The 12,406-nt window shown below is 44.8% G+C and overlaps 1 protein-coding gene across 2 annotated transcripts; it reads right to left on the bottom strand.

Moving 5' to 3' along the window:
- Positions 1-507: 507 nt before the first annotated feature.
- Positions 508-7,105, bottom strand: SUMO2 (small ubiquitin like modifier 2). Of its 2 annotated transcripts, none has more exons than XM_051634744.1 (4): positions 6,881-7,089; positions 5,266-5,397; positions 2,776-2,847; positions 508-1,178 (listed from the first exon to the last, which is right to left on the bottom strand). In XM_051634744.1, exons 1-4 carry the CDS (start codon positions 6,899-6,901, stop codon positions 1,116-1,118), a joined length of 288 nt encoding a protein of 95 aa, XP_051490704.1. In that variant the 5' UTR covers positions 6,902-7,089; the 3' UTR covers positions 508-1,115. The 2 variants fall into 2 exon arrangements, with proteins under 2 accessions (XP_051490704.1, XP_051490705.1); XM_051634745.1 differs by lacking the exon at positions 508-1,178 and adding an exon at positions 1,185-1,641 and having other exon boundaries at positions 6,881-7,105.
- Between the last annotated feature and the right edge of the window lie 5,301 nt (positions 7,106-12,406).

Below are 12,406 nucleotides of genomic sequence, written 5' to 3'. Positions count from 1 at the left end.
AGCACAATATCTAGATACACCCAAAACCAGAACTCCTTTTATTTTTTGCTTTGTATTTCCAAGCATCTCCCACTTGATACCACAGTAAACTGAATGATTAATGGAATTATTTGCTCATTTTCAGTTAATGTTTACATCAAAAAGCATTCAAATACAGAGTTTTAAATAAGCTACTGCAACAACAATATTGATGTTTCTCTTAAAAGACTGATGAAAAGAGCTCAACCCACAAGCATAAGTAGTCCAGTATTTTGCAGTTTGCCTAATCAAGCATTTTTTGCTCAGCAGAACATACACTCCCCCATAAAAAAAAACAAAACACATCAAAATACAAAACTGACTGAGAGGTCACAAGGAAGCCTTTCATTTTTCAACAGACTGGCTGTAGAAGGGGGATGATACTTACTTACCACACAGAAAGCTGAGAACTGAGAAGCATAAGGTGCTGCAGAAAAAGAAATACAAGTGCTAAGTACTATTACTCCACAGAACAATAAAGAAAACTGGTTATTTTAAACAAGAAGTTTATTTAAACAACAAGACGCTTTACTTGAAGGGAAAACTATCTAAGATTTTTTTTTTTTTAAGAGTAATTTTACCCTACTTAAACAGAGATTGCTCTACATGTAACAGCTACGTACAAAAAAGTTATAAAATTGTCCTTGGTTTTACAATGATAAAAGAAAAACATTGAAATTATCCAATCAAACAAGGTATGCAAGATTTTTGTTTTTAAACAGTGAGAGCAAAATAACTTACTGGAATATAAAGATAAAAGTAGAAGGAGCATGCCACTAATGGAGAAAGGGGCATTTTCACAGAACCAGTTTGTTTTCCCACCCCATCTCCATTAAATGTTGATCAAAACATACCATTGGCCATTTAGTTAAAAAAAATATGCATTATGTCTGTGCACATACACCAGTTACTTTATGTACAATATAAGGAATAGGAAAAAAAAAAAAATCAAGAGAGAGAAGAGAGAAAACTATACTGCAGTAGTCAGGATGTGGCTGAACCAAGTCTCATTTTTCTAATTGTGAATGTGTCGCCTGTGGGAGCACAGTTCTGGAGAGGAAAGTAGCAGGTTCTTTTTTTGTGTGTTTGTTTGTTTTTTAGTACACTCCTCCTGTTTGCTGCTGGAACACATCAATTGTATCTTCATCCTCCATTTCCAACTACAGCAGAAAAGAGAAAAAAACAAAAAGGCTTTCAACTCTTCTCAGGTATCTACAGTCGGCTGGGCTGTTCTTGCATTCCCTACCTTCATGCTTCCTTTTTATGCAACTTAACCAGCCCAGCCCCACTCCCCTCCATCATCAGCACTTTGCACTGCACTTTCCAGTGCATCAGCACTTTCAACCTACTTCACCATAACTCAAAAGCAAAGAAATTGCATGGAAAAGAAAAACAAAACAACAAGCCAGTTGGTAACTGTTGTCCTAGAATGAATTCTAGCAGGTAACTTCAGGGTGCACTGTGTGACTGAAAAAGATCAGCATTCATAGCATGTTAATTCTGTTGCCTACTTTGCCATGGCCTCTTCTTTCTCCTATTTACTTCCTCAGTTTACCTTAGAACTTTGCCACAACTCCACTTTGCTGCTGTTGTTCAAATGTGCAAGTGGCTTCAGCTACAGCACTAAAGAAAGCAGACTATAATTAAGGCCCCTACCCCAACCAGGCAGTAAAACAGAGCATCAGCAAAACACAAAAAAATGTAAAACACTTTTTATGGTCAACAGTGTAACAAACTGCCTGCAAGGAACAGAAATATATTCTTCATATAATACCCTTTTTTCTCTGTAAGTTTTACAGTTGACATTCCTGGGATGTTTAATATTACCTACAGGCAAAATCTATACCAAGATTGAAGGAGTTGCTATAAGTCAAGTAAGCTGGATTTTGAAAGTGTCTCAATTTCTGCTCCAGGAAATCAAACTGGTCTATGGCATTTACCACAGCTATAAATAGACTGATCCTTAGCTTCAGCATGACATGGATGGAGAGAAAAGCACCCTGTTGCCTCAATTATCAGTATTCCAAATTTAAAAGTTCCATAGAATATGGCCATAAGGGGCACATTATTTGGAATAACTGCTTAGAAAATAAAGATCTATTATAAACCTTCCAAAACCAAGAGTCCCTTCTTTTGTAACAAGTGGTAGGGAAAAGCATCTAAAACTGTATCACTTGGAAAGTCTGATTAAAGACAGCTACGTGGAGCAGTGCAGAAAGAGACTCTCAAGAGTCACAGTGAGCCATTCTGTTCTTGGAATGGTCTTAGTTTTAACCAGTTACAGACAGATAACCCCAATTTCACAGCATTAATTAACTTTATGCTCCTGAAGCAGACCTTCAAATTACAAATAGCAGAGAATTACTTTAGTATTACAAATGAGAGTTTGCAAACAGCATCTCTGATAACAGCCTGGCAAGCCCTTGTAAAGAAAACACAGCCACTGCTTTAGGAAAAACTATTAACTTACCAATTCTTATCTCAGAGCAGCGACTCAATAGAGTGAGTTTTACAAGATTTATCATCTGCACACTATATATATTTACTACTACAGTGATACAGACATAGTACTCAAAAGACTAAAGTCTTCCCATTCCATTTCCAATAATTTTATAGCTATACCAAAACAATGGTAAAAAATATCAAGTTCTATCAGTAATACATAGCAATTATACAAGTATTTTATATGAACCAGAAGCATAGACTTCTGCAGCAGATTTTAAATAAGAATTCTTTAGTCTTGCCTCTGCTGTTTACCTGTGCAGGTGTGTCTGTTTCATTAATTGGCTGCCCATCGAACCGGAATCTGATTTGCCTCATTGACAACCCCTGGACAAAGAGAAGTAACACAAAGGGAAGTAAACCTGGTGTAAAAGTACTCAGCAGTTTTCTCTTGAGCTAATTAGTCACTGGAATTGCAGCATGATTGTTAAAAGCCACCATTCATGATGCACAATATAGTTCTGATGCTCCCCCTCATGCATTGACTTTCAGGCAGTTCATTACAAACCCCTGCAATCTGTTTTGTATTAAAAATTGCATCGTGTCCAGTAACTAAGAGAAGCAACAGTGCCCCCACTGACTGCAAGTTAAAGTCAGTTCTAGTACACAAGTCTCACCCGAAAGATTTGTATAGTGCTTTCAAATAACAAATCACTTGAAAAAATAGATACAACAACTTGGGGCAACAAATGTCAAATGGTAATATTCAATACTATTTTTTGATCTTCCCCAAAAGCCAGGCTATTCTAAAATGTTGTTGTTTTTTTTCCCCCAGGAATCCAGCCACCACCTACTAGTCTGCAGCAGCAAAGAGTAGCCAACAGTAACTTTTTGACTTTGAATTCTTATTAACAAGAAATCAATGGAACCAAGTTTTTCTATGCACAGTTGGAACTTTCAAAAAAAAAAAAAGCTAAAGGAACCTTCTGCTTCCAGAAACCACTGAACAGTATTTTGAACTAACATTTCTACCACACAATAGTCATTTTGCTGACCTACTCCATCCCCAGAAGACTACTTCCCATTGTCACTCAAGCCAACAGATTCACAAAGATAACTAAAGAGCAACAATCCCTTCCACTAATGACGTTAGCTTCAAATGGACAAGTCAGTTTTCAAAGGTATTTTACAGCACTGCATTCTGCAGAGGAATACAGTCTGCAGATAAAACCAGAACCAAGAACCTTGGTGGCTACTTCTGTCCCACTTCTATCTACTCTCTTTGCAGAGCATTGAGAAGGTCAAGTCCAGCTGGTTTTGAAGTAAATCCCATGTGTTGCATGGTGCTGCTTTGGCACCTCTAAATGAGAAAGGAAGCCTTAATTCACCCAAGCAAGAACAGATGCATCACACAGAACACTTAATACAGTCAGTATTTATGAGAAGTTGATTGGCCAGGAAAATTATTTTTATAAAGAATAAGAACAAACTTTTTGGTAAGATTTTATAGTTCACAACAAAATGCCTTTTCTAGAGCAACTAAGACTCTGCAAAGCTGACCGGGAATCCCATCTTGATCAAGAAAACCATGTGGCAAAGTGTCATGGCAGCAACATGTTTCTGCACTGCAACATTTGGTTGGAGCCATTTTCTCTGACACTGTGTTTCTAAAAATACATTTTTTTTTCTATTTCAAAAGTGCTGGGTTTTTTGCAGGTTCCCCACAACTCTGAGCTGAATAAATGCCAGCTAAAAAAACACTGAAAAAACTGTACCTTGGTGAGATTAGTACCCACAAACAATTTAGCGTGTTCCTTGGAAGATTTTTTTTTCCCCCCCCACTTAACAATAATCACAAATAGTCCTGATCTTCTAAACATAACATTCAAGGTTTAGCTGCCTCCATTTTAGGTCAACTACATAATTTTCATTCTTTAAAGCTGCTAAATTACCTACTATATGCAGCTTCCACCTCTCCAAAATTAAACTCAAAGAGTCCACAGCTTGTGGATTTTAAGATTGGGTAAGGAACACAAAACCCAACTTTTAGGAACACGCAGCAGAGAATAAGCATCTCAGAAATAAAATTTAAAGACAAGTCCATCTCTACAGAAATATCAGTGACACCACAGACAAAATAAAATATTAATCAAGAGCTTCAGAGGAAAATGTGAAATAGCAAAGATGTTTTTACAACCTGCAGTAGCTGCCTGCAATCTAACAGGTTGGCTGCAGTTGCCACTACACTAGCAAAATAACATTTTTTTGGACCTCAGAGGATTAATTTGACAGCTAGGCCACAAGAGAAAAAACCAAAGCTCATCATTAAACGTACAAGCTCCTTCTCAAGCTAGACATTAGACACCTTTAAACCCTGAAATACTGATATTCTCTCATCTCAATACAATAAAATACTAAGCTAATAAATCAGAAGTCTACGACCAGACCAAGAAGTTACGCAGTTATAAAAATACCTCTGATTATCACTCAGCTCTCTATCTTAAGTTCATGCTGCAGGTTCCAATCCCACCCTTTCCATACTGATATTTTTGAGCAGTAGAATAACAGTTGTCTCCCAACAGCCTACACCTATAAGATAACAACAGATCTTTACCCATTTCCTGTCACAACCCTGTCAGTCCAATCTCTATCAGAACCCAAGAACAATACAGTTTCCACAACACAGTTTGTTTCAGTGAAGTCTTTATCATTTTGCATATTTACACAGTTTAAAACTTTACTGTCTTCTTCTATCTCTATGGAGATCACCTCTCCCTCAGACACGGGTTCTCCTGATGATCATACCTGTCGTTCACAATAGGCTTTCATTAGTTTACTAAGTGGTGTATGCCTCTTAATCTTAAACTGCACCACAGACCCATCTTGCCCTGCCACCTTCAGATTAATGTGGTCATTGTTTTCAGTCTTCACTCCTTCCTGTTGAGGAAATAAAAGAGAAATAAAAAAAACAAAACAGTACTTTTTTAAAAGGGACAAAACAAGAAGTTAAGATTTTACCAACGTGCAACAGGTCATAAAAAAAAGGAGGACATGGCTATTACAGCTGTTTACCAACTCAAAACTTTAAATTAGGAAATAAAAGTCAGTACTTTTTAATTTTTTTTAAGCCATACATACACACAACCCCCCAAACATTACTGATGCTAGTTGTCATGCTTGAGATTGGTCAGCATGCAAACTAGCAATGGGGAGTTAACTAGGCCTGTTGTTTTACAACAGATTAAAAAAAAAAGTTATTTTTATCAAGGGCACAATAATATGCAACACTGCTGTCTCTAATCAAAGGGATAAAGTTATTTGTTGTAACTACGATCTCAACCTCCAGCGAGACTCTTCCTGTCTCTCAAAATTTAGCATCAGTTGAAGCACTTCTGAAAAAAAACTCCTAAAGGACCGTGTTTGAAAAGGTGACAAAATCTGAAAAAAGAACTGAACTTTCTCCTTCAGAAAACGTTTAAGAAAAAAAACAACCCCCAAGACAACAACCCTCCTCCCCCCGCAGCCCGATCCCGCCGCTTCCCCCGGCAGCCACGCACGGAGGGAACTCGCAGAGAAGCAACTTTCAACTCCGCTCCTCGTGTCTTGATACTGAGTATCACGGGAGGGGAGGCACGGAGGACTGATTCAAAGATCTGCCCCGCTCCCCAGGAGCAGCGCCCGCTCCCCAGATGCCCCCGCAGCATTTTCCATCTTTTGTTTTCTCTGGGAGTAAGCGGGGACGGGTGCGGGGTGGGACAGATCCCCGCTGCGGGGTTTCCTGGCGCCTTCAAACTCAGTTGTTGTTCAAAAAACAAAAAAATACATAAAGGTGGAGGGAAAAAAAAATAAAAATTACAGACCGTATTAATTCAAACACATCACAAATAACGGCGGGTGGTTGTTTTGTTGGCGGTGGTTGGCGGGTTGGCTGTTTGGGGGTGGGTTGTTGTGTTGTTTTTTTTTTTTTTCCGCCGTGTGTTTGTGATGTGTCCAGCCGAGCAGCCCCACGCGGGGCCCCTCCCGCGGCCCGGGCCGGGAGGCAGCACAAAAGGGGGCAGGGAAGGGAGCCCGCCCGCCCCTCCCGCGGCGGAACAAGGCCCCGCCGGGGGAAGGGGCTGGCGAGGAGCGGGGATGCCGGGCCCCGCCGCGCGGGGCAGGCCGCGAGGAGGAGGAGGAGGAGGAGGAGGAAGGCAGAGGCAGCAGCCGCCCCCGGACCTGCCTCTCTCCCTGAGGAGGGCGGGAAGGGAGCCCGGGTTCGCCCCCCTCCGCCTCCCCTCCCGTTCCCCGGGGATCCTGGGGCAGCCCGCCGCCCCCTGCCGCGGCCGCGCTGCGCAGGAAAATGGCGCGCAAAGCCGGCGGAGCGGGGCGGGCCGGGCTGCGGGGCCGCGGCTGCGGGGCCGGGGGGCTGCGGGGGCCTCACCTTGGGCTTCTCGTCGGCCATGGCGAGTCAGCGATGTCCGGGCCGCCCCGAGCGCCGCACCGAGCGGGGGGAGACGCGACCGAGCGCGGCGGAGGAGAGAGAGAGAGAGGAGAGGGAGAGGGAGGGAGAGAGAGAGAGAGAGAGGGGAAGGCGGGGGGGGGGAAGGGAGCGCGCACGCACTGCCGCGGGGCCGCGCCTTGCCCCCGTGCGTGCGCGCCCCCGCCCCGGCCGCCGGGCTGTGCCCCCGCCCCCCCCCCCCGGCGCGTTCCCGCCGCCCATTGGGCCCGGGCTGGGGGGGGGGGAGGGGGGAAGAGGAGGAGGGAGCGCGCGCGCGCCCCGGCCGTTACATAACGCGGCGGCGGGAGGCGGGGCGTGCGCGCGCTCCCGGACCCTGCCCGCGCTGCGTGCGCGCGCCCCCGCCCCCCCCCCCCCGCGCCCGGCCGTGCGGCGCGTATTGTCCTCCGCAAAATGGCCGCCGGGCCGCCCCGCGCCGCCCGCCATCCCGGGCAGCCGCTCCCCGGGCCCGCGCCGCTGCAGGGCTCCCCCCGCCGCTGCAGGGCTCCCCCCGCCATCCTCACAAAGCCCCGGCCCGCCCCGAGCAGCCGGCGGGTTCTGCAGGGGGAGCTGCGCCCTGCCCTGCTTCTGCTTCAAACAGTGCCTGCAAAATGCGCCCTGGGTACAATAAACGCCGCCAAGGTTTACTTACGTTCTTGGACAGGCTGAGGACATGATATCACCCCCAAAATGATCATACACAAACAAGAGGATGTACTGCTAACCACAGAATCGTGGAATGTCCGGGGTTGGAAGGGGCCTCTCAAGGTCATCTAGTCCAACCCCCCTACAATAAGCAGGGACATCTCCAACCAGACCAGATCGCCCAGAGCCCCATCGAGCCTGACCTTGAACATCTTCAGGGATGGGGCCTCCACCCTCCTCTAGGAATTCTGTTCCAGGGATCCACCACCCTCATATTAAAGAACCTTTTCCTAATGTCCAACCTAAATCTACCCTTTTCCAGCTTAAAACCATTACCCCATGTCCTGCCATTCCATGCCTTGTGAACAGCTCTTCCCCAGCCTTCTTACCCTTTCAGGTATTGGAAGGTCACTACAAGATACCCCCAGAGTCTTCTCCAGGCTGAGCCACCCCAGCTCCCTCAGCCTGTCTTCGTAAGCGATGTGATTCCATCAAGGCACTTCAGAGATTTCAGCGAACAGGGTCCCACAAAGCAGCTGCTGAGCCTTTTTTCATCAGCCTCATACCCACCACCACCATTTGTCCGCTGATTCCGTACAGCAAATAAATAGGTGGAAAAGAAAGACCACAAAAAATATCCTCGTAAATATCTCAGGAATGGCTTTACCAGTTGGGCGTTAGACCACATCAGCCCCATTCTGAGTGGTGAATATTCCCTGGATCATGACACAGAGGTGGACAAAACCCAGGCCTGCATGTCACACACCTCCTGCACCGTTTTGGAGAAGTTACAAGATGGGATTTGTCCAGAATAAACTACTCAAGAGTGAAATTTCAAGAGAAACTTAACTTACAAGTGAATACAGGCCGCTTCTCTGTGGATTCTGATCCCCCTTCTCTAGCCTTTTGCCACATTGGTTCCCTTTCCAGAACCTCCCTTCTGAGTGGCAGATACATGGGGAGTTTTTTGGTTTATTGCAGTTGTCTGGGAATTGAAGACGACAGGATGCTGAAGCCTAAGCCTTACCCAAGTTCACAGCTGAGAAGATAACACAACCTACCTGAGGCAGTGAAGCTGGACAGAGCAACCGGCTGAGTTTCCACAAAACACAGGTGAAGTCTTTTACCTTCTTGTAGAACAGGCTCCCATATATTGTAACATTTTCCCTCTGCTTCAGTACTCTGAAAGATCAAATCTCATCTAAAATTTCACAGAGCCTTTCAGTTTTAGTGTTTTACTCCTTCTCAAGAGTCTTTGAGAGTCACTTCTGGAAAACTCAAGAGCTCAGTCTGACCCAGGAAGGCAACTGAGACAGTTTTAAACACTGTCTGAGACTCGAGCTGATGCTCCTTTGAGCTGTAGTTTCCACTCCCACCTGTGTGATTTTCTTTGATTCATCATCAAAGGATTGTTCCAATCAGTCTATCCTGCCTGCTTTCTTTGCATTTAATTACTCATGTTATTATTTTTCTGTTTATTTAAGCTACTGGGAGGCAAGAAGCACCTGTGGCTAGAGACAACAACATGGTTCTGTAGAAATCCCCCTTGCAGGGTGAAAAGTCTCCTACATTCCCCCTCCACCCTTTATTTTAGCTCTGACTGGCAATGCAGTTTGGACCTTCCAAGGTCCGTTATCACCACTAAGAAGCAGGACTCTAAGTGTGAACAGGGAAATAAAGGATCTTAAAACCCACTCTATTCTATTTGTACATGGCTTCTTTTCAAGTGAGACTCAAACTGCAGGGAGCACTTTCCAGAACAAAAGACAAATGCCATATCCCCAAGGACCTTAAGGTCTATTTTTAGCAATGATGCAACATGACAGAGGAGACTGCTGTGAGGAAGGGTGTCACAAGACTGATGTTGCTTGATAGTCCTCTTTTATTTTGCTCCTGCCACTTTTTTCTCCTCCCTTCTTTGAAGACCTCTGTGCTGCAGGTCCAGGAGGAGGATTTCTTGGAGAGGTGGGATGAAACTGGTCAAGGCCCATGAGTGGCATGAAAGAACTGAATGCAGGAATGGTGTTAAGTGAGACAGTATTAAAGCCAATGTCACAAATAGCAGAAAAGTGCTTAAAATGAGACTGGAAAATACAGGGGGGTTTTTTTGAGAATATACAGGATTTTGCTGCCACTGCAGGAGTTACACAGAATCATAGAATCCTAGAATGGTGAAGGTTGGAAGGGGCCTTAAAGATCATCAGGTTCCAACCTCCCTGCTATGAGCAGGGACACCTCCCACCAGACCAGGCTGCACAAGCCCCATCCAACCTGGCCTTGAACACCTCCAGGGAGGGGGCATCAACAACCTCCCTGGGCAGCCTGTTTCATTTACCTTACACGTGCTCCAAAAAAGCTGAAAACTGTGAGCATTGGTCTCACCACCAATTACACAGATCCCCAATCCCAGAGTAGGTTTCTACAAACCTCATATTTGTAGGGCTTTTCTTCATATTCAGCAACAGAGGAAATTCACGGGAGGTTCAGTGGAGCTAATCCCAAACAGAGTGCTAAAACCTGCACAGATAGCTGGCTAGACAGCAGCACTCAGAGTGAGCAGCAGGGGAGAGGCCACACTGGGAACTACAAAGGACCCAGTCCTGCAGGATCCGGGCTGCAGCAGAGGGGGGCAAAGGCAAAGCTTTTTGTAGCTCTGAGCTCCTCCTCTTCAGTGCATGGAGCTGGAGGGTAGTGAATGAGGAAGCTGTCACAGTGAGAATCCCAGAGGAATTCCATCTCTGGGAAAAAAAAAAATATTAAAAAAAAATATATATATATATAAAATCCACGTGCTGTTTTCTAAAATGTTTGCATGCCTTGTTTTATTCTTGTACAGCAGTTTTATAAGGAAGAAATATCATTTATCTAGACCTTGCAGAGGTCTTGGGCTTAATTCTCCACCCTCTTCTGAAAAGCACAGGGAATGTGTGTTTAACTACATTCCCTTTCTCACAGATTTTAAAACATGAGGATTTTTAAGACAGAACACGAAGATTTTTTAAGAATTTAAGACAGCTACAAGCAGAAGGTATGTGCTATTGCACATCAGCAAGCAGAAGTCCAGCCTCTTCAAAACTGTGTGTTCCTTTGCAGCTGGTTCAATGCAAGTACAGAAAGCAAACAGGTATCTGAGGGTGCAAGTGAGTAAAGCTGAAGTTGCCTTCTCAGCCTGGACCCTGAAGGTCTGAGGCTTACTCAGGCTTTGCTCTTCATTAATACTAATTTACCACCAGGAATACAAAATACATTTTGCCTGGGGCACTGCTTGTTCTGCCCCTTCCCTGTTAATGATGCTGGTAATTCCCTCCCTTTCCCAAGTCATGAAATAGCTTTCAAACCTCCTGTTTTGCAACTCAGTAATTCCCCCTCCTCATCAGGCCTGATTCATTTTTTTTTCTACCCCTTCCACCCCTGAACCCAGTTTCTCTTTGCCTCTGCCTTCCTCACTGGCCCCACAGCCTGTGCTCCAAAGCCTTTTGAAGCTTTTGGTGGTTCCCAATTCTGTTCAATGACATGGACTGGATGTACACAGAAGACTTTTTGCAAGGAGTGCAGGAAGGCACCCCCTTCCAGACACGTGCAGACCTCCAGCCAGTATTCAGAGGACTAAGAAATGTCAAGACTTCATACTAGAACTCAGCTTTCCCAAGATGACTTCCCCAGGATGCAGACACCTTCCTTACCAGCTCAAGAACATCAGATGCTGCAGACATAAAAAACCACTTACAGTTTTAGTGAGTGAATAAAGTGGACTGTGCATGCCAAGAGACAGCAGGAAGGGATCAAAGAGTTCCTGGACCAGCTTTTAGTGTCTTTTTACACAGGATGGGTCCTGAAGCAGAACAGGACACTCACTATCCCACTCCTAGATCCACCACCTCAGCCACCAGCACTTCTCTCCCCATGCTGATGAAGAGAAAGTAAGACCAGTGAGACTGATGGGCACTCCCCAGGGCTGTCAGGCCTTGCAGCACCATTGGTAAAGGCAGATAGGGCTGTGATTCCCCACGGAGTGCTCCACAGAGACAAGTGTTACACATGGAAAAGAATAAAAAGGAAAGCAAGAAAAACACACGCAGGGCAGTGAAAGAACAGGGGGATGCTCCAGGCACCTGAGTGTCCTGAGGAAAGCCTCAGGTGGCAAGTTCTGCTGCCAGGGTTGATACTCCAACGAGCTCCTGTGGAGAGAACTACATGGAAAACAAACAGTGACTCCCATCCTTCTAACAAGGATCTCACTTGAGAGAGTTAGCACACTGTCTGACAGCATGAGCCATTAGAAGTTTCCTTCTACCAGACACAACAAACTGACAGTTACAGAAGCAGCACCTTAACTGGCAGGAGACTTCTAACTGCTGGGTTTTCAGACATCCAGCTTTCATTTGTATCCAGAGACATTTTAGTAATGTGTGGAAGGGTATTTCGGATCTAGATGTCAGCACTAACATCCTCAGAAGCCTGCAGCACAGAGCAGCACCATTTTGTAGTACAGTAGATGAGCTTGAGTTAGTGTAACAGAGAGTCAAATACATGCATATCCCCAAATTCCCCCAAAACACAGGACTCTTAAAGGATGAGCATTCTTAAAACTGATTAATCTTAAGTTTCTCAAGCAGGTTTCTACAGAGTCCAAGTTCTTCTGCCCTGCAACAAGCCATTCCTCCTGACTGACCTGAAGAGACACCACTTCCCCTTCTCAGCACCATCTGTGCCACAACATGCTCTTACCAAGGATAACTGCTTGCTTTATTTGTATTGGATATTATGGATGCAGTAGCCAACAAAGTAAAAAAAAAAAAAAAAGGCAGTTTAACAGTGGGGTGTTGC

The sequence above is a fragment of the Apus apus genome, chromosome 17 (assembly GCF_020740795.1).
Source record: "Apus apus isolate bApuApu2 chromosome 17, bApuApu2.pri.cur, whole genome shotgun sequence".
In the NCBI taxonomy this organism is placed as follows: Eukaryota; Metazoa; Chordata; class Aves; order Apodiformes; family Apodidae; genus Apus; species Apus apus.
The sequence above is the reverse complement of the archived record's forward strand: the minus strand, read 5'-3'. Positions and strand labels throughout refer to the sequence as shown.

What these genes read in the sequence shown, in the direction of transcription:
- SUMO2 (XM_051634744.1), bottom strand. Translation starts at nt 6,901, where the DNA reads ATGGCCGACGAGAAGCCCAAG. An exon ending in AAGCCTATTGTGAACGACAG is followed by an intron (nt 2,848 to 5,265) that starts GTATGATCATCA and finishes CTCTTTGTCCAG; the next exon opens with GGGTTGTCAATGAGGCAAAT. An exon ending in AAACAGACACACCTGCACAG is followed by an intron (nt 1,179 to 2,775) that starts GTAAACAGCAGA and finishes TTTCTGCTGTAG; the next exon opens with TTGGAAATGGAGGATGAAGA.